Here is a 27228-nt window from a genome sequence, read left to right on the forward strand (position 1 = left end):
GCCTAGCACCAGGCTTCTGCACCACTTGAGTCTCACTCACATCTGATAGTATTGCTCAGATGTTCCTATCTTTAAATATCCTAGGCTGGTAGCAGTTTGACTGCTTGCGGTTACCTGTTAACATTTCCGGTTATTAAGTTCAAGGTCTGGTTGGGAACCCCAACCCACAATACTCTCACTCCATGCTCTACTGACTGAGCTAGCCGGGCATGCTAAGGATCAGGGACCCCACAGCCTCATGCTAATTACATAAGTTCATGTCTTGCACGGTGTAGACTTGTAGGTTTCTTGCATTCCTGATAAATAAAATATTGTTAAATAAGCTCTCTGGGTTAAAACAGAAGGGCCTGAAGTGGGCTCAAGAAGTGCATAGATGTTGTGCTGGTCCTCTGGAGCAGGCTGAAGTGGGAAAGAAGGGTTTGCCAGCCTCTTTATGCCCATGAGGTGTATTCTTAGAACTATCTGACCTTCCAGGAGCTGATATCCCCCAATCTCTACCTGTGAGAAGGAATGAAAGGACACCAGCTGTGCACATACGTATCAAGCTGACAACAACCACAGAAACGAGAGGTGTTTTTTTTAATGACATTTGGACTTCATTCAGGGCTTGATTCTGCCAGTCTTACTCTGAGTAATACCACACCCTGTAAGTAGGCCCATATGGGTGGTAAGGGAGAGGTTTCAGATGCGGAGAGCTGTTGGGACTTGTGCGAGTCCCTATTAAATGATCACATGAATGATAAGAGGGAGCAATAGCCCCTCTCATCAATTTTATGAATCAGTGCGAGAACATGCAGCTTGATTCCTATTTTAACTGATCCGATTCTCCCATTCTGAATAACCATAAACAATAATCATTAGCAAATGTAGTTACTGGCCTAATCTACTTGGCCCAAGTTCAGGCAGGTTCTAGCTGCTCATCCACCCTCCATGCAGGAGGTGTTTTTGGGCCCTGGAATACAATGGAATCTGGTTGAGCCTTGATTGGAGAAGTTGTCCCTATGAGACCACTCTAGCTGGCTCAAATTAAAGCAGCTCTGAGGTGGCTCTAAGTTAGATTGGGAACTGTTATGGTTCTTGAGACAGGGTAACGGTAGCTTTAGAATCTTTTTACCCTGCCTCTCTTCCCCCAAACTGTTTTGAATATAAGTATTGCTTGGCTGATGATTTGGGTTACTGTGTTTAGCTGCAGCAGCCCTTTAAAGTCTCAATACATTCTCATCAAGACACTATGGGTCACTACAAGTTTATGTTAATATTCTGCTTGTAGAATAATCTTGGGGAGAATTTAGTGCTCACGAAAATAACAATGAAGAAACAATAATTTTATTTATGTAGCTTGTAAACATCTGCCTGGGCACTTGGGGTGCAACCTCTGCAACCTCAAAGAAGAAATTCAACTCTGGTGTTACTCCTAACCAGGAGCTTGAGAAGCCCACTCTGGGCTCTGAGTCACGCTAACATTGTTCTTATGTCATCATCAGTAATACAGATTCTTCATGCCAAATTCTGCCTTTAGTTTTTACCTGTGTAACCACATTTTGTTTTTAAATTTTGCTCTTAATGCCTGAGCAATCTCATTGCCTTCAGATTCTGCCCTCAGGGACTCCTTTTGAATCCCCACCTTGAAACTTTTCCTGAGCTGCAAAGACTTATATATGCTTACATTTAAGCGAGTGAGCAGTCCCCTGACCTCACAAGGACTATTCCTGTGTGTAAAGTTAAGAGGTGTGATTGTCTGAGGCCAGGTCTACACTCCAGCATTTTCTCTGTCTGTGACGATCCTAGTGTTGTGAGCCGAATATACACACAGTTATATCCTCAATACTGCACTTTTGTCATTATAGCTTATTTTTCTTGGTAGGGCAGTTTTATTGGTACAAATTGTGGCCATACTAGGGGTGCTTTTCCAGTACAGTACACCACTATAGCTATACTGGCAAAGCACTCTTAGTGTAGAAAGTCTTAGCTAACCAGTCTGCTACTGACGCGTGAGCCAGAACAGACTCCAGCTCACACTCCCATCCCCTTGTAGTCCTGCAGAGCTAACAGGAATAAAAAAGTTGTAAAAGTATATTTTTGTCATCATTGTTAGCGGATCTGATTTTTTATACACTCAGAGTAGAAGGAGCTATGGTGACAGAGGGGATTTCCAGAGTAGAACGACACTTCAAGAAATATTAAAGAAAAAAAAAGACTATCCTCTAAAAAAAGTCAGAGAAATCAAATCAATGTCAGGGAGACCTAAAAACAGCAGTAGGGAACTGTGGGAAATTTTTGAGGAGGAAGGGCACAAATGCAGGACCAGCTATCATCAGAATTTTAAAAGGGAAGAAAAGTTCTAAAGATGTTGTTCAAAAGTGGGAGAGATTGAGGGGGGGCGAAGGGGGAGGACCACGATGGACTGAAATGGATGTGAGAGGTTTCCACGTTCTAGCACCCGCCAGAGGAACTACGTTTGCAGTGTTTTGCTTTCCTTTGCACTCCTGTTAAACTCTGATTTGTAGCACTCTTGAACACGGCCCTTCGTAAGCGGAGACTAAAGGCTGGTCTAATGGTGTGGTAATTTTGTATGTCCTTTGTTAATGGACTTTAGTTTAGGGTTCTGGGTTTATTTTTTTAAAAATCATTTTACTTACATTTTTATTCCCATCAATACCAAAAGGTTTGAAATGCATTTCGATTGCTATCTAATAGCAGTTAGCTATAAATACCTAAATGCCTGCAGGTCATTTACCAGGTGTAAGAAAATGAAGGGAACAGGTAAAAGATTAATATGTTTGGGATTTATACTGTGTACTTTAGCAATTTATTTACTTTGGTTAAAAAAGCTCCACTGCCTTGAACTCTTAATAGCTACAACCTGATCTCTCATAACAAACTGCAGATCTTAAAGAAACTATGTTAATTTAAAATCTGTAAAACCACGTTTTTAAAAGCCTATGCCTATGAGCAATTTGTCCACGTTTGTTTCTTTTTTTTTAAATACTAGTTAAAGCCATTATAAATATTTTTCCAAAGCTGGATGCCTTGCTGGAAGATATAAGCTTTGGGCTGAGTACAGAAGTAACTGGATGAAAACATAAGGTCTGTGTTATACAGGAGTTCAAACTAGATGATCTAATGTACTTCGGGCACCTAGGAAATAAACATTCCCATGACATGTCTCAACCCCTGATGTTTGAGTACTGAGACCCTATGGTCCTGCGAACCCTTATGCACACAACTTTACATTTGGGAGCTCAGATGTTATATAGTGATGGGTTCCATAGAAATACCTGGATGGCTTGATAGTTCAGTCATTATAGAGACAGGACTAGTCACATTGATTTTAATGGGAGAACTGATGTGTGTAAAGTTAAGCACATGTGCAAGTGTTTGAAGGACTCGGGTCTGAGAAACAGTCTTGCATAAGTGGGGTGAACTGCAAGGACCAGAGCCGTAGGGTTGCCAGGTGTCCGGTTTTCAACCTGAACACCCGGTCGAAAAGGGACCCTCCCCAGCTGGGTGTAAATGAGCAAGTGAGTGAAGGTGGGGGAGAGCGAGCAACAGAGAGAGGGGGGATGGAGTGAGTGGGTGGGGCCTCAGAGAAGGGGCAGGGCAAGGGTGTTAGATTTTGTGTGATTAGAAAGTTGGAACATTGGATTATTGTGGAGTTTTTCATGTAACATTGGGCTACAGAGCAGTATTGCCAACCTGAAGCATTAACAAATCAGGCCCATCAGACTGTCTTAAATATTGAGATGCAGAAAATCTGAAAATTAAATAATAAAAATTTGAAATTAATCTTGGGGTTTTTATTTGCTTTCTGGTATTGGAATGTTTAGCCTTCATATTTTAAAACTTTTTTCTGCCATCATGATGTCTAGAAATTTACTTTGAAAGAAAAAATGAGGGGTGAGATTCTCAATTAATAACTGGATTTCAGCAGCTGAGCTCTAAGAGAGTCACTAAATATTATAAAATCACAAGTGTTGGCAATACTGAGAGAGGACCATCTATATAGGTCAGTGTTTCTGGGCTTCTTGGAAAATATGAGTGGTCACAACTTTGACCTCAGCTTAATCAGATGTTTTTCCTGGCAATTTCTTTACATTTTAAAATAAATTTTGCAGGAACACCTGTGACACTTATTGCTGATTCTCGGTTTCTAAAACAGTGTTTGTGCTCAGCTGGATATCTGTGCCTTCCTGATATGGTCTGAACAAAATAAATAACAATCTAGTAATCAAGCACAACACAGCAGTGGATTCAAACAGGGAAATTTGCAATCTTGTTGCCTATGGCTGTGTATATTCTAAGGCACGCATGGTATGAGCAGTCCAGTACAGGCCTGAGGGGTTCTGCAGCCAGGAGGCACACATGGAAGGCTGCATGGGACATAAGGTGAACATGGTAAGTGTTAGGAATTAGTTATCTTATTACTATGCTGTGGCTATCCTAAGGAGCACAGGTCATGGCAATTCTGACACAATGCAGACTCCCTGCACCAAGACCTAGGAAATACTCCTAGGGTCCGTCACCTTAGACTTTCATTGCCTCCCAGTTAGATTGTTCCAGCACAAATTCTTGGTGTACTAGGGCTTCATTCACAGTTCTGTTTTTCTATCTGTTTTTCTTCAAAGTGTTGTATTCTCAAGGTACTGATGTGGCCCCAAATGCTCATGAACAACCACAGGAAAAGCCAGGAGTCGCTCTCTAGGAATAGAGGATTACGGGTAATGTAGTAAGTGTCACAGTTCAGGGCAACTACACTCATAGTCCTCCTCTATGGGCCAGCAAGGGCTGAACCCACTCTTAGGCTTCTGGCTTCCCTGCCATCACTTTTCTTGAGTAGAGACACACAACTCTCTCCCACTCTTGACTGGGCTGTTCCCAGGCTGCCTGGGTCCCTGCCTACACTGAGAATGGCGAATCAGACTGCCTCAGCAGGCCTGCTTTGCCTTTCCTCACAGGCTGCAAACATCATCAGTTAAGTAACCGCACAACTTTCTCAGCAAGTACATTTATCCTTATTCAAAGCAATAACAGATCCTATGTGCTTGCTAATAAGCCAATCAGAAATCACCCCAACTCCAACTCGAGCTCTGGCCAGTGAACAAACCCCACCAATGGGTTTTTATGGGGTTACAGGCTTCATAACCGCTTTGGCTCAGACCTGTGAGTCCTTCCTTTATACAATTGGGCCTATCATCTTGTCTTGATGTAAGAGGTGATGAGCAGGTCCCTCCTGAGGGGGGAGTTTCAAAGATTGTGTCTGGAGGTGGGGAATTTGCGTTCCCTCCACCCAGGTATTTCCTAGGGAACCCCATTAACTCCATAACCCAATGAAGTGGGTATTCACCCACGAAAACTCATGCTCCAATACGTCTGTTAGTCTATAAGGTGCCATAGGACTCTGCTGCTTTTACAGATCCAGACTAACATGGCTACCCCTCTGACCCTTAACTTTGTTTATCCCATGAGTTCCTTTTCTTGTGGCCCATTATTTGAAAATAGCCATTTGAAGCTTATATAGGGTTTAAATTAGTCATGTGTGCCTCCTTCATTCACATTGCTGTCTGTCTGTCTTCTAAGGGTTGTATTCTCAGGGTACTGGTGTGGCCCCAAATGCTCATGAACAACTACAGGAAAACTTGTTACATACAATCCCACCATGACAGAGAAACCTTTGCATTTTTAATATAATGAACTCCTAAGACACTTAACCTTACTTCGGTGGCGTTTAATTGAATTCAGTGAGGTTTGTCCAGGATGTGCAAGAAATTGCCACGTCTGTTACGGTTTTAAATTAGACAAGTTTGGCAGTATCTCATCAGCTTTTTGGAGGCACGTGGCTAAAAGAATTATTCTTATTTAAATGCAAATTAGCGGCAGAATTCTGGTCCTTTGCTCTGGTGTGCAAGGGATGAAGATCATGCACACAGAGTTTTCCTCCTCTCGTACCATCAACTGACTCCATTGTGTAGAAGCTAGGTGTGGTGGCAGGTTTTGCCATCATGACTTCACAGGGTTAGTGCCACACTGTGGTATAAGCCTGTGCAACGGAGGGGGGAGGAGTCAGGGTCATGGCCCTGCTTCTTCTCCCCAATCACTAGCTGGGCTAGCCAGGCCATTTAAGAGCAGCTCAGTGGCTGTGCCATCAGGAGCTTGGCAGAGTCCAGTGTGTCTCCTGGAGCTTCTACTAGGCTGGTGCATCTCTGTACTACCCATAATATAAAGCTATGGCTGGGCTTGGCAACCTCTGGCACGCAGCTTGCCGGGGTAGGCACCCTAGTGGGCCGGGCCAGCTTGTTCACCTGCCACGTCCGCAGATTCGGCTGATCGTGGCTCCCACTGGCTGCGGTTTGCCTCTTCAGGCCAATGGGGGCGATGGGAAGCCACGGCCATCACATCCCTTGTCCTGCACCGCTTCCCACAGCCCCCATTGGCCTGGAACTGTGGCCAGTGGGAGCCACGATTGGCTGAACCTGCAGACGCGGCAGGTAAACAAAGTGGCCAGGCCCGCCAGGGTGCTTACCCTGGAGAGCCACACGCCAGAGGTTGCTAACCCCAAACTACGGCTTAATGCTACAGCTTCGTCCCGTCATTTCTCCATAAGTAGGGAATATTTTACTTTGCGAAGTATTTGTGCAATTGCAGCGTATAATGGGTAGTTCTGACTTTCACTGAAATGGAGACTTGTTTTTGTGCTTGTCTATTCTTACCTCATACATATTGTCTGTGTTAAATGTAATGATGTATTTTAATGCATTAAAACTGGAAGGTAAACTGCATAGGGGTTTTCTGCATGTGCTCCTGGCATATGCTTAGGGCTGTTTTGAGATTTTGTGCTGTCTTAAACACATTAAAGAGAGACAAATAATCCTGTGGCACCTTATAGACTAACAGAAGTATTTGGAGCATGAGCTTCGTCAGACTATAAGGTGCCACAGGATTCTTTGTCGCATTTTACAGATCCAGACTAATATGGCTTCCCCTCTGATACTTGACATTAAAGAGAGTACCTTGCAAATGCAACACAGTGGAAAACATTTGTATTTGTCTGTGAGCCTGTTTGAAAAGATTGTGTCAATATTACAATGTTTATCAGTGCACCTACATATATGTATTCCTGTAGCGCCTGCCCCTGTCTCTTACAAGGGAAGTGGACTTTGGATAAACTGAAACCAATGACTTCTTGCTTGAAAAACCCAACAGTGTGTTTGCACAGAGCTGAGAAAACGAAGAAAACTACCTATTTAAGAATTATTTTCTATCAATAGCTGTGTATGAAACAACTCCAGAGAGAGGACTGATGTGGGGAGGGATAGCTCAGTGGTTTGAGCATTGGTCTGCTAAACCCAGCATTGTGAGTTCAATCCTTGAGGGGGCCATTTAGCCATCTGTGGCAAAAATCTGTCTGGGGATGTCCTGGCTTGAGCAGAGGGCTGGACTAGATGACCTCCTGAGGTCCCTTCCAATCCTGACATTCTATGAACACAGGAACCATAGTTGATGGGATTCAATTTAGCAAGGTGTAAGTAACTGTGGAATTCCATATTTCACATTTTCATTGCCACAATATGTAGACCTGGAGAAAAAACAAACAAACAAACAACTTGAGTCAATATTTCACTACAAATGTTTTTTTCCAAAGGTGGGTAGGAACATTGGTTACATTTATTGGCTCATCTGATTCTGCCAGCCAAGACCCTGCTCATCTGGGAGGAGGAGTACTTCACTTACATCACAGTAGTTCAGCCAAATAGTATAAAGGGGTGACAAGAACTGATGGAAAACTGATGGAAATATATAGTGTGCGGTGCTATCTTCACTTTTGTTGAATGCAGGCTTTGCATATTCAGGACCACACTGTATGATGATCTTGTTAGATATGGGTTTATCTAGGTACTTCCAAACACAGAGGAGCTTGTGTATAGCCAGTAAAAAGTCTGTTTAAGTTCATGTCCTGACCTGTCTCTTTGAACAAAAATATGTACAAGTTTCGTTTCCCTGATACCGCTCCTGGAAATACTTTCCTTGAAAGTAACACATCTGGGCGTGACCTGCACTAACTGGCTGACTCACACTCACTCATGCTCGTCACCCCAATCGGGGTATGGGCCGCCAACCACAGATCTCCAGAGTCCTCTATCCTGGGCCATTCGCTCTAGCTGGTTCCAGGTATAGCCCACCTGACGGACACTTAAAATGTTGCCTTTGGGTGGTACTTGTGGAAAGTCATGTCACAGAAATGGTAACCTTGCGATTATTTTTTCTAAAAAAGTAGTTAACAAGGATTTAGACAGAGTGTAATAAAGGAATATCCTTTAATGCTCTGGGTGCCCTTGTCTATTTTTTTTGGCCAAGCCAGGTGAAATCTAACACTCAGCTCTCTGTCATTTTCCTGTCTGCCTGTAACATGATCTCACTGTAACTCCATATCTGACAAATTCCAAAAATTCAAGGAGTGTTCCAGGCATCAATAGGCACAACCCTGTTGATTTTGCAGCAAATCAGAGTGCCAGAAAAAAACCTGATTCCATGGAAAATCAGGGCTCCAAGACTGCCTCCTGCTGCAGGCAGAAAAATCTCATTGCAACCCTCTGCTGCTGCCTAGACATATCAGAGGCAACAGCTTAAGTTACTGTGTGGATTGATTGTCTATAACCTGGACTCCAACAGAAATAAGAGAGCCTTACAGGGAGGGCTAGGGTGTGGAAGGAGAAAGAGGGTGCACAGAGATCCTGGCATGGAGGGAGATGCAGGACCCAGGGATGGTGGGAGCACAGAGACCCTGGAACGGGGGGATGTGAGGGCAGATGTGAAGAGATACTGGCATGTGTCAGAGAGGGGAATGTGAGCTACATAGAGCCCCTGGCATGGGGCAAGTGGAAGGGGGGAGCTGCACGGAGTAAATGAAATGGACAGGGCTGGCCAGAGGATTCAGGGGGCCTGGGGCAAAACAATTTTTGGGGCCCCTTCCATAAAAGAAGTTGCAATACTTTAGAATACTATATTCTCGTGAGGGCTCCTGCGGGCCCGGGGCAAATTCTCCACTTGCCCCCCCCCCCGGGTGTCCCTAGAAATTGAGGGGGATGGGAGCTTGTGAGAGAGAATGGAGGGATGCAAGAAGCCTCTGATGTGTGCAATGAGCTCAGTTTACAGAAGCTACAAAATGTGCACACAGACACCCCAGTCTAGAAATACGCTGGATCAAACAGAAGCATCAGTCCACTCCATCAACTTGAATACACAGCGATGACATGAACAACTGAAATCAATCAATCCCACACAGAATCTCCAGAGCTGCTGTGCTTCACTGTTGTGTATGCAGTTAAAATTGCTTTTTGGGTGAAATCCATCTCAAAGCAGAAAGCCAACCTAATGCCTTGGCACCCTTGAGCTCCCATTTAAGCTCTGTTTGAAGGGTTTAAGTGGGACTGAAGTGGGCCTTGCCCTTGTATGCTAGCTGTTTGCATAGGGGAGAATCTCACCCTTTAGGAGCAAACCGCAATGTCAAATTTGGCTGTTTTTATAAATGACTAACATGTAGTGTAAAACAAGTGTACTTACACATGGCCATCTTCTTCGTTGATTATATGTACCATTTCTGCTCCCAGTCGGGCCCAAAGCAGAGTCAATATGTTCTTATTCCAGAGAAATTCAACTTTTGTAATATTTCTTGGGTTAATTTCAACATCAACATACTTGGTATAAATGCTGCCTTGATGAAGGAGTCCACTGCAAATAGGAGAATGAGGAGAGTGACCCTATCTGATACAGTCCAGGGGCAGGGGTTCTCAACCTTTTTGTTTCTGAGCCCCCTCCCGTGTTTAAAAAATTCCACAGCCCAGTTGTGCTACAACTATTTTTCTGCATATAAAAGCCAGGGCCATTGTTAGAGTGTAGTAAGCAGGAAGCTAAGTTGCTCAGGTTTTGGCTTCAGCCCCTGGCGGTGGGGCTCGATGCCGCAGGCTGCAGTCCCATGGAGCAAGGCTTCAGCTTTCTGCCCTGGGCCCTAGCGAGTGTAACACCGGCCATGCTTGGCGGACCCTGTAAAACGTGCTCGTGGTCCCACAGAGAGCCCCAGACTGTTGGCTGAGAACCACTGGTGTAGGAGGCTGCGGAGCTAAGACAGGTTCTAGAGAACTTTCAGCATGTTGCCCTTATTATTTTATAACACTTCATACCTTTTTAAATAATAATTTGTATTTTTGTAGCATCCCCTGTGCTAGATGTTGTATACATACAGAACAAAAAGATGGTCCTTGCCCCAAAGAGCTTGTAGTCTAAGAGTAAAACAAGAGACAGACGACAGACACACGGGGGGAGTACAAGGAAACAATGAGAAATATTCGTCAGCTGGCTGGGTTGTGGTTCCAGCATGCTGGTAGCTTAACCATTGTTGAGTTTTTTGGAGACATCGTGGGAGAAGAGAGGTTGAAGGAGGATAATGAGGTAGCTTTGTGGAAGTTTACAGGGAGCTCCTCCCAAGCATGAGGGGCAGCATTGGAGAAAACACAAAGGTGAAAATTTAGCAAGTGGGAGGTGGAGGCTGGCATCATGGGCTGAACAGAGGGAGGAATTAGGTTGTGAAGCTCCATACGCCCTTTCCACCCTTCATCTAAAGGTCTCTGTGCTGTTCTCACATTAATAAAGCTTTTTAATGTAGTCAAGATAAGTAGTATAGCTAGTTTACAGATTGCGTAAACCAACGCCCGGAGGTTAAGCAGTTTACATGAGTTCATACAGCAAGGCAGTGGCAGAGCTGGGAATCATATTCATGTGGGAGTGACTATGCTAACAAGCTATCACAATGCTAGCATGGAAGTGACTAGGGCTAGGCCAATGCCTGTGGTAAAGCTGCACACACCCCAGTGTGACCTGAATGGAAGTACACCTTTACCTTGATATAACGCTGTCCTTGGGAGCCAAAAAAATCTTATCATGTTATAGGTGAAACCGTGTTATATTGAAATTGCTTTGATCCACGAGAGTGTGCAACCCCACCCCCCTGGAGCACTGCTTTACTGTGTTATGTCCAAATTCATTTTATATCGGGTGGCTTTATATCGAGGTAGCAGTGTATGTCTCTGTCAGAGCTGGCTGGAGCCTTTTCCCCAGGCAAATCAGACTCCTGAGTGCCTGTTAAATGTTAGACCCCAGGCAAAGGAATTGACTTTCATGCCCCTGCTCTAACCATTAGCTAATTCTCATAAGCCTTGTCTCTTTTAACGTGTGTTAACTAACATGACTGCAACAATGAACAAACGTTTGTTGCCTGCAGTCTTTAAACATGACTTGCAAACAGAGGTGTGAATGAAGTATAGACACAGTACAAAGCCTAGTCTTGTGCCGTTGAACTTACCAGATAATTTCGTACTGCTTTGTGAACCCGTCTGTACCATGCAAAACTATGTTTAGTTCCCCCCTCACTTTCTTCGTGCCCGACAGCTTGATAGATATTCGGTGGCTCCAACCTACACAACAAAAGCCAAATAAAAGTAGATTGCTGGCATTGTCTAGGTTCCTTACATACTGCAAACAGTGACAGTTCTCTTTAAGTGTACTTTTACTGTTCTTGTTTGAAGAACAGGCAGCTCAAGAGTCTCAGCAAGAATGGACTTTGGTAAACGGTTTAGTGTTTTTCCTTGGTTGTCAGCAGCCGTGTACAAGAGAGACGTGGAAAACTACCACTATTCAGCTTATCAAAGTTTATAACAGCACAGCAAATTTACAGGTTTAGATCATCTCATTTCATACGCCCACCTCTTCCCCCTCCCTCCCGCATCTATTTGGCTAAATAATTACCCTTCTACACGTACTAGTGAAGGGTGGGTGTGCTCCTGTGTTTAAAAAATATTTTTGGTTTATTTTCTCCAGTTTAGCTGGATATTGATCCGCGTAGTGACCCATCATTGGGCAGCCTTCTCTGGGACATGGGAAGCAGAGTCCCTAGGGGAAAATAAGAGCATCTGGGTAATGTGGAATATTTTTCTTTTCATTCTAACTCTTGCAAGACTAAAGCTGAAGAGGTGGCCCTGATGCTGCCAAAGCCTTGACCATTCCCTTCCCACACTATTGAACCCCACTGCGTTTCAATGTCCTGTTTCTGATGTCAGTTTCTTTACTGATTATTTATGCTTAACCATCTGAGGATGAAACAAACTAACTCTTTACCCATTACATTGAGGGGTGCACTTAACTTCCAGGTGGTGATGGTCTGAACCCTTCTATTTCAAACACTGCCTTTTTTTCTGCCTAAGATTTGTACAAAACCTATGCTAGTCAAACCTCCAATGGAACGTGTAGCATAGGAGACACCTGAGGTTTGACCTATCCCAGTGGAATCATCAGATACCCAGGATCCCACCAGTGGTACGGTGTGGGAGCCAGGGTCTATCTGTATCTATCCTGCCACATGCCTGCTCTCTACCAGCTGGCTTTGCTTTATTATTGTTGGAGCTTCATTCTCCCCAAGGCCTGATCCCAGTCAGGCACTGGGAGAGCAGGGACATCCTAGCACCTGACTCTGTGTGTGATGTGTGCACATGAAAGTAGAGTTGTTAATATTTGCAGCTCACCCATTCTTGGGCTGTTATGCTTACCGACCGGAAGAATTCATATGTCCTGCAGGGATATCCAGGAAATCCATTGGGATGTAGGATACTTTGAAAATAAAACTGATGGCTGCGTGAATGATGGCATATAGGAGAATTGGCATCTGTTGAATCAAAATTATGAGTGTCTCTGAAACCATCTTCTATTACATTTGGCCATGTAGCGCAGGGGTGTTTTTTTCTCCTTTATAACAATAATAAAAATTCTGGCTGGAAGGATAGCATGGTCCTGTAGCATTTCTTAAGGGGAATCTTAGGGGTTTCTGGTTGTCAATAGCATACGAGAAGCTCGCCGCTTCAATTGACTAAGGCATTGACTTCTCATAGCTGGAAATCTGGGCTCACACCTGCTTAAATTCTCTTGTGGATGTTGATCCATGTTACAAGACAGCTACGCAGCACAGTATCATTTTTGGTGTTGCAGCATGTCATAAAGCAGCAGTTCTCAAACTGTGGGTTGGGACCGGAAAGTGGGTAGCCATGGCTGGCTTAGACTTCCTGGGGCCGAAGCTGAAGCCCGAGCATCACCACCCGGGGCTGAAGTCCAAGGGCTTTAGCCCTGGGCGTCTGGACTCAGATTACAGACTCCTGCCTGGGACTGAAGACCTAGGGCTTCAGCTTTGTTCCCCTGCCCCTCCTCCCCCCCCCACACCTGGGGCTCAGACTGGCTTAGGCTCCTGGGGTCATGTTATATTTATTGTCGAAAGGGGGTCACGATTCAATGAAATTTGAGAACGCCTGCCATAAAGAATGCAATTCAGATGAACTGAATAGAGTATAAGGGATACACAAGCTTTGTGTCCACCATTCCAAGCCATATGGAGAGAGGATTCTTTCACCCTTCTCCATGGAGACATTCAGCCCAGCTCTTTGGCTCAAGTTGCTATAGGGAGAGGAAGATGCAGTCAGGCTTTGTACCTTTGCTCAATGCCTTATGGGTGCTGGATGCAGCATGGTGAGAGGTGTCACTTGCAGCCTCTATTCCAGGGGTCAGCAAGTATTGGCACATGGCCCATCAGGGAAAGCCTCTCCTTGGGCTGTGCTGCTTCCTGCAGCCCTCATTGGCATGGGACAGCGAACCGCTGCCAGTGGGAGCCACGATTGGCTAAACCTGCAGACGCGGCAGGTAAACAAATTGGCCTGGCCGACCAGGGGCTTTCCCTGATGGACTGCGTGCGAAAGGTTGCCGATCCTCGCTCTATTCCAAAGTGAGAGCTAGCGGTGCCCCAGTATAGTGTAGTCATGACCTTGTCCTCACCCTGGCCAGACGCTTCCCATTATGACTGAAGTACTAAATGAACTCTACCCCAAATCTGCAGTCAAATTATGAAAATTAAGGCTGATCCCACGTCTTCTGCATGACCATTTCCCCCTTTACGCTACCTTCAGGCCATCAAGGCTGTCATCTGGCCCTCATTGTTTCATGCTTTTTTTTTCCACCCATCAAATATGCAAAAACATTATTTTTAAAATGAAACCCTCAAAAAAGCTCCATTTGCCATGTTCAGAACTATGATATGAACAGACACTGAGTAAATGCTGTAGATGTTTGAAGTAGATTTACCTTCAGCGAAGACTCGACAGTCTTTTTTAGTCAGTGGAATAATTACATCATCGCATCCAGGCATAATGCTGCCTCCATTTGGGTAAAAGTCAAGGTGGCCAGTGGTATTAACCATTCCAAGCCCTGAAATACATACGCGACATGGGGAGTGCTCAGTTAATTCAGTGTCAGGACTGTTGCTGCAAATGTTTGTGAGATCTTACCTACAGTAGGAAATTGGGCCGCATTACTATGAATAACGTCAACAAATCTTGCATCTGTAGGGTCCAATCTGACTTTAGGCGGAGTGCCTTCAAAAAAGGGCCCAGCAGGGTCCAAGCCTAAAGAGAAACAAATTATTCACTGTTGGATTGGAAAAAAATTGTGCACACTTAGAGCATCAGTTTCAAATGAAGTATATAATGCATGGGGAGTAGTAATGTAAAGATGGGTTAGAACCCCAGCCAGGGCACTGAACATTTTAATGTAATAAACATTTGTACAGGGTCAAAACACCTACAGAAGTCAGAATACTTCATAAAATGTAGTCACTGCAAGGAGAATGAAGCCTCGTTTTTCTTAGTGGGCTACTGTTTTTCCCAAGTGATCTAGAAGTGAGTCTCAACTCCTAGAAGGCAGCTTTTCTGCAAACTCATCCCAGCACAAGCAAAGTGCTACTGGTTAGTGTATAATGGTGTCATATGACCAAGGATAAGGAGGGATTTTAACACAGTGATCCAGTTTCCTACATTTTCTGCTGGTGTGGAATGGAAAGACTAAAAAGTTTTTGATCAGTTATTTATTTGTATTTTAGCAGCACCCATTGGGCCCAACTGTAATAGGCACATTGCAAATGCAAAGCGAGAGACAATCCTTGCACAAAGGAGCTTGCAATCTAATTAGAGAAAGGAAGCATTATCACGATTATCCTGCTTTTACAGATAGAGGACTGAATCACAGAGATTAAGTGACTTGCTCAAGGTCACACAAGAAGCCTTTCACAGAGCCAAGAACTGATCTATCCTAGTTCAGTGCCTTAATCACTAACCTCCTGTCACTAGCAGTGGTAACTACTACAAATGAATCTGGAGAAGTGAGGAGGAAAAAACAATACACAACACAAGAATGCAGTTATAGCTGTCTGGCTCTGCTGGTTGTGCCCACAAACCCTTAGCAGGGTCCAATAGCTGTACAGGGAGAGAACCACCTTCTTCCAATACTTAGACCTCTATCATGGTTTAAGATATGTGGTGCAATGGTGCTCCACTCTAGCAGGAACCCCTTGCTGTAAGAGAACATGGGAACTGTGCCACAGGCGTCTCTCACCCTAGGCAGAGCTAGTTTTGTGTCGGAGAGAGGTGAGGCTGTGACCACCTTCTTCCTGTTGCTGGAGCAGTGCTTGTGCTCATGGGAGTGCAGGGATTGCTGTCACGCTCTGCTGCTGTGCAGGTGCATGTAGGAGTAGAGAAAACCAAGAGACAGCACAGAAAAGTCTTCAGGGGACTTGTGTGGTTATTTCCTCTCAAAGGCCTGGGAAAAGGTCATTTAGTGGGATTGTAGCCTGTGTTCCCGCCTCACCTCTTAAACCCATTCAGAGGAAGACATGTCTTAACAGTGGCCGTTGGGAGACTCCTTGGAGGCAGAGTGTATCTGCCTTGTTAATAAGTCCCACTCCAATTCCCACTTCCACTGAAAGTATGTTAAGGAGAAACTTAAGCTTCACTTTGCAAATTGATTGTAAGACATGGAAAGCTGAGTGTGGAGAGAAACTTGCCAGTCGTATCTCAGGTCATCGTTTGCTTGAGACTACTAAACAGATCTGTGCCAGAATCCTCACTGTTGATATTTTAATACTATTACTAAAGCAATACTGTTTTGCTTACTCTTGATAACACCATAAAGAATGCATAGTGACGTCTATAGGAACCACACACACAATGGGCTAAGCAAGCGCCCCAACTCATTGAAATTGATGAAGATACATCTCTTTTGCCTGTTTGACTCAGTGGGTCCAGCTTTGCAAACTTCTTTCCTCTTAAAGAACATACCGTGTAACCTTCATTCTTAGTGACTAGCCTACCGGTTATTCTTTTGATGCCTCCTATTCTTCTTCCTGCATCTCCTGCGGCATGTGCACCCAGACTATGCCCAATGATATGGGTATGAGAAGGGCAGTACTGAAACATGTTCTGATGAGTTTTTGAAAAAAAAAGAAAAACAAAACATATTTAAATTTCAAATGCAGAAGATGCCTTATTTTCATAGATTTTACAGCCAGAAGGGACCATTGTGATAATTTAGTCTGACCTCCTGCATAACACTGGTCATAGGACTTCCCTGTATTATTCTTGTTTGAACTAGAACATTTTAGAAAAAAAAATCCCACCTTGATTTAAAAATTTCCAGTGATGGAGAATTCATCACAACCTTTGGATAGTTGGTCCAATGGTTAATTACCTTAACTGTTAAAAGTGAGTACCCTTACTTCTAGAATGAATTTGTCTAGCTTCAGGGTCTTGCCACTGGATCTTGATATTCCTTTGCTTGCTAGACTGAAGAGCTCTCTATCAAAATTCTGTTCCCCCATATAGGTAATTATGTACTATGATCAAGCCACCCTTTAAGCGTCTCTTCGGTAAGGTTGGATGTGATGAAATTCACCCACCTCTGTGCTGAGTGACTGTACAAGGTGTATTCACCCCTTAGGTGTCACGTTGCCCTAGAGGTTTAAGTGGAGATTAATTGGTGAATACACTCTGTGTAAGGGTGTATTTGACCCAAGGAGTTGCAACTTTTGTGACACTGAAAGCAACAGTGACTAGTTACCTGGAGTCCACAACCTAACTTGCTTATGCATGTACCAGAAAAAGTGCATCCAGCCATATTTGCTTGTCTTCCTTGATAGAGGAACAGAAAAAAAAAACAAAAAACAAACCATTTTGGCTACAGTATTTTCTAATGTTTTTACCTTTAAATGAAAGAGTCCCAGGCTTTCAATTTACAGTGTTACCCACTTGCCTTATCACTTTTGCCAATGATTTTAGAAGGTATCCATGCTAAGTTCAAACCAAATATCTCCTAATAATTCCTGTTGGCCATTCATGAAGCCACAGTGGTTTGATTTACTTGTGACTGTTGCAGGTGAATTGTTCAGTGGCAAAGTCCTGTTCCAGAGTCCTCACAAATACTGTGTTCATGGAAAACATATATAATTAGTATTGTATAGGCGTAGGACAGCTACACTGGAGATCCAGTCATAATACAGTTGTTTCATATTCTGTTAGGCACAAAGAGAAAATATCTGTCTGTGAACTGTCTCTGCTTCAGTTGGTAGCCAATAGCTTGGCCTGGGTTGGATTGAATTTTGTGCCCAAACTCAGGGCTTTGAGCGATGGAAGTAGGTTATACAATTGATGGGAGAGAAATGCATAAACCACAATTTAAAAAAAAAATCAATTTACATCTTTATAAAGGTCTCAGAGGGAGAAACCAATCAGTGAACAGAGAAAATGGTAGAAGCCCAAGAACCATGTATGCAGTGATTTCACTATGGCAGTATTTTCATTGTGGAGAAGTATAGGTCTGGACAACAAACACTCCACAGTACAGCCATATTGAATGGAGAGAGGGACATACAAATCTCATGAGGAGCTGGGGCCTCCTTGTCCAAGGAAATGAGATGACTCTGTGGAAGGCAGGTCAGTAAGTATCTGTTATCTTGTACAGGAAGAAGACTCGAGGCATAAGACCAAAGCCACCAGGCTGGAAATGATAGGGTCTGTCAGGCAACAAGTTTAGAAGGTAATCCCTTGAGATGCTAGTTTTTGCAAAACCTATACTACATCAGTTGGAGCCTTATGGTCGCCAACTTTCTAATTGTACAAAACCCAATACCCTAGCCCAGTGCCTTCCCCGAGGCCCCGCCCCTGCTCACTACATTCCCCCTCCCTCGGCAGCTCGCTCTCCCCAACCCTCATTCACTTTCACTGGGCTGGGGTAGGGCCTGGGGGCAGGAGAGCGTACGAGCTCTGAGCTGGGGGTGCATACTCTGGGGTGGGGCTGGGGATGAGAAGTTTGGGGTGCAGCAGAGGGCTCCAGGCTGGGGGTGTGGCCAAGGGATTTGGAATGTGGAAGGAGGCCGTGGGTTGAGGCAGGGTGTTGGGATGTGCGAGGGAGTATGGCTCTGGGCTGGGGGTGCATGGTCGTGGGTGGGACTGGGGATGAGGACTTTGGGGTGCAGGTGTGGGCTCCAGGCTTGGGCTGAGGGATTTGGAGTATGGGAGGGAGGCTACAAGTTGAGAGAGTGGGACAGGATGTGGGCTCTGGGGTGGGGCTGGGGATGAGGGTTTTGGGTGCAGGAGGGGGGCTCCGGGTTTGGGGTGGGGCTCAGGGTTGGGGCAGGGGGTTGGGACACGGGTTGCGGGCTTACCTCAGGTGGCTCCTGGTCAGCGGTGCAGTGGGAGTAAGGCAGGCTCCCTGCCTGTTCTGACACCATGTTGCACGCGCCCCAGAAGCGGCCAGCAGGTCTGGCACTGGTATGCGGGGGTGGGGGGGTAGGAGGCTCTGCACGCGGCTCTTGCTCGCAGGCACACACCCCAGCTCTTATTAGCCAGTTCCCGGCCAATGGGAGTGCAGAGCCATTGCTTGGGGCCGGAGCAGCAAGCGGAGCCCCAAGCCCCCTCCGCCCCCGCAAGGAGGCAGACCGGTGCAGTGCGGTGCCAGAGCTGCTAGGGACTAGCCTGCCTTAGCACCGCTGAGCGGACCTTTAACGGCCCAGTCGGCGGTGCTGACCGGAGCCACCAGGATCCCATTTTGACCGGGTATTCCGGTCGAAAACCGGACACCTGGTCACTCTAGATGGAGCCTTAAGTACCTTGGCCAAAACTTTCAGACATGGATGTCCAATCTGTGACATCTAAATCCACATGTACTTAGCTATATAAATGCCTCGATTCTCAGAGGTACTGAGCATCCGCAACTCTATTGAAAGTGCATGTAGGTATCAGCACTTTTTTAAATCAGCCACTTTGATTTAGGTGCCTAAGTTTGAAACTCTTTCCTCAGACAAAGACTAGGGATTGGCAGCAGAGGCAGGACAAGAGAGTTGTTAAGAGGGAAACCCGGGGATAATTCTCAGGCTCTGTTGTGCCAGGAAGTAACAAAGTCAGAACTAGAGGACTTAAGAGTGTTTATATCCTGTAGCCAGACATCAGAAACAGAAATCCAGCAGTATTAAGTGAGCCTCTGGACTGCTCCCAGGATCTGATTGCTTTGGGAATGAATTGCTAAATTGAGAATGTAACTCTATCTCAAGTATAAGTATGTATTCCTAACAAGTATTTACTAATCACTTTAAAAATCATGTTGGTGCTTCCTTGCAGTGATTATACAAATACAGTTGAGAAAGCAAAGAAATATTGCCACCTACTGGTCTTTTAAGTTAATTAGTCACTTCTATCACATTACTGTACTATCTTTAGGACATATCTTAGTACCATTTGTGGCTATGTGAGGTATCCCCATTTTGGTGGTTCTCAACTATCTACTGTGTTCTGTACTTCCCAAAACATTAACTTTTTGAATCATACTTTTCTGACCACAAGAAAACAAGATCAGAACACAAAGACACCGGTTACATAAACCCATTATGCGCATGTGAATCTTAGCTTTAAAAAGTAACTTAAAATTCATAATATATTTTTACCATAAGAGTATTTATGAAATAAGCAATCTCAGCTCCAACAACACGGATGTTGTTCACTGCACTGATGTATGTGCCTTTTGCACCATCTGCCCAGTCCACGGCAATGCAGTTCACATCTTCCACTTCCACTAGCAGCTAGTGTGTAAACAGAAAACAAAGAACTTATGAAAGCATACAGTAAAATAGTGATTCAACTTAAACCTAAATGAATCGTTAAGTAAATTGAGCATTTGGGTTGCTTGTTGTTTACAGAGGACAAACTTTTACTACAGCACTTACACACATTAATATGGGTCTTTTCATGAAGCGCAATAGGATGAAAACTTTGACATTTACACAAACAGATGTCTGAACTTTAAAAAAGCACAATCAAAATATTTTTCAATTTTTATCACCATAAACACTTATTTCAGATCAGAACTATAAACTGATTTATTGCAGTTTACAATTTCTGACTGTTTTGTTTTCTCTTCTGTAAACAGTTTAATGAAACCTTTAATGTTTAAAGCTCTCGCTTCAATTCTGAAAAAGGCAACTGAGCATGAGGGGCTCAGAACTAAGTGGGAGGTTTCTGCAACAGCATGTAAAGCTAAAAGCCTGGTGACTTCCACACTGGAGGCTTACAAACGTCGGGGATATTGTTCTCTCTAATTTCCCATCATAACTCACCATTTACTATAATAAGAGTGCAAACATGAAGGTGTGCACTGTGCTTCTATCGTCTGTCCTCTTCACAAGGCAGTATGTCTGTGCTGACCCATGACTCATGCCTTAGAGAGAGGATTCCTTCCCTCCTTCCTATTTTGCTCCATGGGACCAGTAATTAGATGCTGGTGGATTATTACCAACAGTTCAGCTGCTCTGCTTAGAGGAGCAAAGGCTCCACTTCCTGCTCAGGGGTGGGTGGGGGATGGAAGTGCATAGAGTGCCGGTTTACCACTTTATGCCTAGACCTAAGGCTTGGGGAGGAGATGAAGGGGTTTGTGGGGTTCTTATCCCTCTCATTCCCCTGAGCCGGTACATGGACCACATTGAAGCCTGGCCTTTTTTGTATTCAATGGATGAAGGTAAATTTGGGTCATATCCTATATAACACGAGACAGCAGGAGACACTGTATGGCCGTCTCTTATTTTTTCCATTTTAAGGTTAGTATTTTGTATCAAGAGACAGTATAAAACAGCCTCCACTGAGAGGGCATTGAAATATTTAGGTTCTCTGCTGTGTACTGACTTTTCAAGATATTTTTGGTCATGGGTGGTTTATTTTTCCTAAGTGTCTAAGGTGATTCCAGTAATTGCGAGCAGAGCCGGTTGGAAAATATTTTCCTCTAGAAAATTTCAAATTTTCACTGAAAAACTAACCATTTTAATTCAGAAAAGTTTTATTTTCTGAAAACTCAAAATATCCCATAGAAAACTGATGTTTTTTACAAAAAGTCATTTTGTCAAAAGTCCAATTTTCCATTAAAAAACAGTTTTGATGGTAAATTTTCGACCTGCCTTAACTGAGAGTTCTAGATATGAATTGTGTGCTAAACCAAGACAGCATATTGGTATTACTGTAGATTCTAGCCTTCTCATGCTTTATTCTTTCAGAAGGTTCTACTCAACAGCTAACTAACCTTTGGATAAAGATTTTTTTTAACTTTTAAATGTAGTGTAGGAGTAGTGAGTAACAAGCCCATCTGTTAGCTTCAGCACAGTTAACCAAACCGCAAGGAGGAAAAAAGTTAATGCTATGTCTACACTAGCACTTGTGTCAGTAAAACTTTTGTTGGTCAGGGTGTGAAAAAAACACACCCCTGACCGATGAAAGTTTCAACCACAAAAGTGCTGATGTGGACCATGCTATGTGGGCTGGAAAGAGCTCTCTCCTGTCAGCACAGAGTGGCTACATAGATGTCCTTATAGTGGTGCAGCTGTGCTGCTGTAAGGTCTGTAGTGCAGACATTGCCTAAGTTTCAATATCTGAATGCTTGGAACAGTGTAGGCTTGGCATGAGATCAAAATAAAATTAAACACCATCTCCATTAGAATAAAAATCCAACTTCTGGTGAATTTGCTAAGATTCCCAATACTACAAAGACTTCCACATGTGCTTATTTTACTCACTCTGAGTGGGCCCCCTACTTGCAGTGTGTAAAATTAAGCAGGCATGCAAGCCTTCATAATGTCAGGGCCTAAGGTATTATCTACTTCCTGGTTATGCAACGGTTAGGATGATCCTGAGTATAAATGGATTTCCCCTGGAGCCTTGTGCCATAGGCTCTTTCTGCTTTTGCAGATTGGTGTTTGTTGAGGCCCAGACTTTCCTCTTTTTAGTTTGCTGAGTAGGAGTCCTACTTTGGGGAGAAGAGTTTCCTTTTCTCTGTATATACATGCACATATCACTGCTTTCCATTCATTTGTCCAAAGTAGAATTTACTCTGTTAGACTGATTGACATAAGGAGCCATAATAATTCTTTGTGACTGGGGTTAAACTTTCAGGGCTGGCTTGTGAGTGGTAATGGCAGAAGGATAGTCTCTTCCAGCTGAGAGATGGCATAGGTGAGTTGATAGCGCGCTGGCTGGGAACTCAGATGACTAGGGTTTTATTCCAGACTCTGCCACTAGTCTGCGGGCTATAGGTAAGTTATTTTATATCTGTGTGCCTCATTTTCCCCATCTGTTAAATGGGGATAATGACATTGGCTGCTTTTGCAAAACACTGACATCTATGGATAAAAGGAACTATATAAGAGCTAGGTATTAGTATTGTTATCTCCCCCAACCACCCAAGGAGGAGTGGACGCCACAAGAAGTATAGGTTTTTCTTCCAAAGCTGGACTACTACAAAAACATATGCACAACCTTAAACCCAACCCAGCATTCTCATTTCCTGTCAAAGCCATATGGAATGTACAGTTTAATTCACTCCCGCACCCACATTCATTAAAAGGGCGAGGTGATTATTAAAGTTGTTACATATAGGTTAGCACATCTTGCCCATTAGGAACATCAAGTGATTGTCAACATGCAAGTTTAATACTAGTGTTTAAGAAACAGTGATTGAATGTGGCCTCAGTTAAAGTTGGAAATTGTAGGATATTCTCTCATACCAAGCACATCTCTACCACCCAGCCGCGTTTTCCGGTGCTCATGAATCCATGAACAATGAAGCGTGTTTTCCTATGTGAGCAGAAATGTGAGTCTTTGATAGTTGAGGAATGTATCGCAGAGATCACCTGTTTTGAGCAAAAACAACAGTAATAATCATCATCCTCTATTCTGTCATCCTCCGGCTCTTCTTAGCTAGGAAATAAAAACAAAATATGGTCCAGATCGTCCCTTATATAGGATACTATCTTCACTCCTGGAAACCCATGGGTTTCATTGGCTCCCCACAACTCTAACCCCAGTCGCAGCAGAGCTCCTGTTCTGTCCCCTGCTGCTCCAAACTACTCCTCTCTGTGTACAAAGAGCTATTTATATAGAGCCAACCAGCATAAAATAATCACAATGAGCAGCACCTCACCGAGTATCCCCCAAAGCCAGTCCTCCCAGCTCCTGCCTGCCCCCTTACTGACCTAACTCCTGAATCCCCAGAGCTGCAGTGCAACTGAAGAGTGGCTTTGAGAAGTCACAGGGGATGGAATCATTGAGGTACAGCTCTGTGCTAGGTGCAGTAGTGGAGGTACATTCATTTAGTATGGCCCTTTCTTCTGCTGCCAGAATGATCTCTAACCCTCAGTCTAACTTTTTAAACTAATGCTGGGTCTCTGCTCTGGGTGCGTGGAGAGAGTGGGACTCTGAAGCATTCCAGAGGGATGCCCCTATGTGCTTAGTCTGAGTCGTTTGTATTCAATGCAGGTTGAGCTGCTGGGCAATAATACAAGGTACGTGCTACCTGATTTAATGTATTGGATAGCAGTAATGTTTTGTGTAACCCACTGCTGAGTGTATGTTACAGGTCCTCATGTGCCCCTCATAGACCTGGCTTTGGTAGCTCCTGTCTTTACCTTTTAAGGTGCCTGGTTGGATCCCTGTTGTGTTGGCCAAGATGGTGGCTGTCACATTTACACCGTCACAGCTTGTTGCATTTTTTATATTCATGCATAACACAAAAGGCAAAATGTTCAAAAGCTCCTAAGTCCCATTTTTAGAAGAGTCTTAGACTCCTAAGTCTCACTGAAAGTCAATGGGACTTAGGCTCTTAAGTGTCTAAGTCATTTTTCTAAGTCACTTAATTTTTTTTTGAAAATATGACCTCCTGGGCACGTCTCACTTCCACCTCCAAAGTGATATAGTTCTGGCTCAGTGGGATGGCACTAGTACTGCAGTGTCCATGGGGCAGTAGCAATAGCGCTGGCTTACTCACGCTGCTCCACTGCCTCCCCCTGTTCGGCTGGGATGAGATGGCCGTTCACTCTCCGTGCCCATTCAGTTTTTGGCTTTTGCTGAAATTGCCAACAAGGGCACCAGTTAGGGTGGTGGTTTGTATGATGAAGGCAGCTGTGTTCTGGGGAAATGGACTGAGACCACAGACTTCACATAGGCCATGACAGAGAAATAATCTTCATTTGAAGCTGAACTTGGCTGCAGTGGCTACAGGTATTAAAACATGAAAGGCTCCTTTCCCCCTTGCAAGTTCTCCAAGCCATTCAGTTCCCCTCAATTTCACTTCTTCACCATCTTCCCTTACTCGCTGCATATTTGAGTTTAAAATTATGTTAGCTTTAAAAGGCAGCGTGGGCTGGAGGAATAGACAAAATATTGGGAGTGAGGAGCCTAATTCTGGCTCTGCTCTGGACTTTCTATATGTTTTTTGGCAAATCATGTCACCCCACCTCAGTTTCCCCATCAGTAAAATGATGATGCTAGTTCTCCTATCTGTCAGGGGTGATTGAGCACTTAGAGCACTGCATAAATGCTACTGACTATTAAAACGTGTCTCCTGATTTTTCTCAGAGAATTAAATGTGTTGCAAACAACAGTAGTGTGCAGCATTCCCAGTTCCTTGCACAGGAAAAGTGCCAGAAAAATGTTTCATTTGTTTGGTTCATTTTTCAGTTTGTGCATGAAAATATTTCAGTTTTTACCCCAGTGACTTTAACCTCTGTTAGTTACTGCATCTAACAACAACCTGACTCTTTATTTCCTGACTCAGTTTCTCACGGTGAGTGACGTGCTCTTCCTACGGAGCTAGTGAACGTTCGGAGATGTAATTAATTTTTTATATTAAAATAGAGGTAGGTTCTCACTTGAGAATTATTTCTAGTTTCTTTAGTGTAAAGGGTGAAGCTGATGTTCATACTCTCTGGAGAGTCGGGTAAACCTGCCAGAAATCTCCCTGGTATTCCAGCCCATGGCGGTTTATCTGAAAAGCAGCCAAGTCGTCCGTAGCAAACTTTTTCGCCTGCAGCATACAAAGCAAATCATTAGTATTTTGGGATCCACTACAGTTAGATGGTGCATTGGAAGCGGCAACAACTTTATAAGAAGCAGACACTGGGCTTTGGTTTATGATTCATTTTGAAGTCCAAATTCTTTCTGTCTGTTAGCTAATGCAGGTAATAGAGAATAGATGTTAGTGACTCATCAAACACAATGAAACACCGGGATACTCTTGTGGCAACTTTTTTTCCTTAGGGTTGTAGAATCCTCATACCAAAGGGGAAAAAAAACCAAAACAGACTTTAATAAAATATGTGTTGGTGTCACTACTGCCAGCTCCTGACTCAGAAGCAGCAAGTGTATATGTCACAGTTCCCAGGTTAACTGCATCTCTGACCCTCCCTGGTCTTGGTGAGGGCACCCCACCTAGGTCTCAGGCTCTAGCTGTCACCTTTATTGGATTGGGATCCTGTGATCTACTCCCTCTGGACCAGGGAAGTAGCCTGCAGACTCTTGCAGTTCTCTATGATCACCTCATCAGCCTTCCCATCAGCACCTGTTCTCACAGGTGCAATGCCAGGGTGAGCAGCCAGCTCTCACAGAGCACATTACTGTTTATTCAGAGCAAAAGCATTTCAGAGAAAACATAAAAACAATAAACAGCTTTTAGGCATTCCTCACTTACCAGCTGTCACCCATCTTCCACATAATGACCCTGACAGAACTAAAGTACTTGGGACCCTTTCACAGCACCTGTCTCTCGTGGTCGCAGTCTCATCTCAGTTCTTGGACTGACTGTGCGTGACCCTCCCCTCTGATCAGGGCTGTCATCTGATACAGTTACAAGTCCTTTGTATTAGGCTTCTTGAACCAGGTCGAACTAGCATATGTTAATTTCCCGGGGCCAAAACGTCAAAAGTCTGGTTACTTGCATTTTTTCAGCGTTGGGAATTGCATTAATTACTCCCTACTGAGTTTAGCTCCTGCAGGATGCACCTTTTCGCTCACGTGTTGAGGCACGTCACCTAGCCATCCCATGAAGATACATGCAACATTTGTAAAGTTGATACAATATCAAGTGATTATAATCTTTGAATAGTCCATGTTTCTAAAGTATGGCATCTCTCTCAGTATATGTCTAGGAGAGGAGATTCCTCTCCGCCCCACTCCCTCCGTAAGAGTTCTGAAGGAATTTATCACAAAATTCTGAGCACTTATTTCCTTTGACTTTTCTGTTCATCTCAAACACTGTCCATCACATTGAACACTCATTCTGCTGCGCTGCTCCTGGGAAACAGTGCTCACGTGTAAAATAAGTGTGTCCATACAACTATGCAGAATCAGGGTCTAAAGGTGAACATGGGATTTATGCATCACTTGAGCTCTTATAATAGAACTTAAAAGGTGCACAGGCCTTTTGTTAGTTCTCAGCACCAAGTGAACAACATCATAAATCACACAGAATAAACTGAGGGCAGAGAAAAACGAATTTCCATTATACTGATATTAATTTTTTATTTCATTTGAACATGACTAAATTCAACATGTTTGGTGCAGTTATTTATAAATATTGTATCTCACCTGCTGTTGGGGCCAGCAGATACAGTGCAGCAATCCAAATTCCAATCATCTAAAATAAATTAAATATACATGTGAAGTCCAGGTAAAGCATTTTATTTGGATACTAATTGATTTAGATGCCTTCATCTTGTAAAAAGTGTATAATACAACAGTATTTTCCCAGTGACCCATATAGCACTCAGTCTAGCATCAATTTCTATGCGTTCATTACTTATGTCTTGAAAAGTAAAGGCAGCATGTTCTTAAATGTGTGCTTTAATCTACTCCTATTTCAAAGCAGGGTAGATCAAAATACACTACAGAACATTTAGGGCATGGCTAGGGTGACCAGGTAGCAAATGTGAAACATCGGGACTGGGGGTGGGGGGTAATATGAGCCTATATAAGAAAAAGACCCCAAAATTGGCACTGTCCCTATAAA

At 43.8% G+C, this 27228-nt stretch overlaps 1 protein-coding gene across 1 annotated transcript in view; it reads right to left on the reverse strand.

Moving 5' to 3' along the window:
- Positions 1-27228, reverse strand: part of LOC127054535 (pancreatic lipase-related protein 2-like) — a 75744-nt gene that overhangs the window by 42780 nt on the left and 5736 nt on the right. Inside the window, exons 2-11 of the mRNA XM_050960771.1 lie at positions 26808-26856; positions 25094-25248; positions 22952-23077; positions 19853-19987; positions 16229-16337; positions 14373-14489; positions 14170-14292; positions 12594-12709; positions 11811-11940; positions 11354-11465 (exon numbers count right to left, since the gene is read on the reverse strand). Of these exons, the coding sequence (XP_050816728.1) occupies positions 11354-11465; positions 11811-11940; positions 12594-12709; positions 14170-14292; positions 14373-14489; positions 16229-16337; positions 19853-19987; positions 22952-23077; positions 25094-25248; positions 26808-26856 (1172 nt within the window). The remainder of the gene's footprint in view (positions 1-11353; positions 11466-11810; positions 11941-12593; positions 12710-14169; positions 14293-14372; positions 14490-16228; positions 16338-19852; positions 19988-22951; positions 23078-25093; positions 25249-26807; positions 26857-27228) is intronic.

Source organism: Gopherus flavomarginatus, chromosome 6 (assembly GCF_025201925.1).
Source record: "Gopherus flavomarginatus isolate rGopFla2 chromosome 6, rGopFla2.mat.asm, whole genome shotgun sequence".
In the NCBI taxonomy this organism is placed as follows: Eukaryota; Metazoa; Chordata; order Testudines; family Testudinidae; genus Gopherus; species Gopherus flavomarginatus.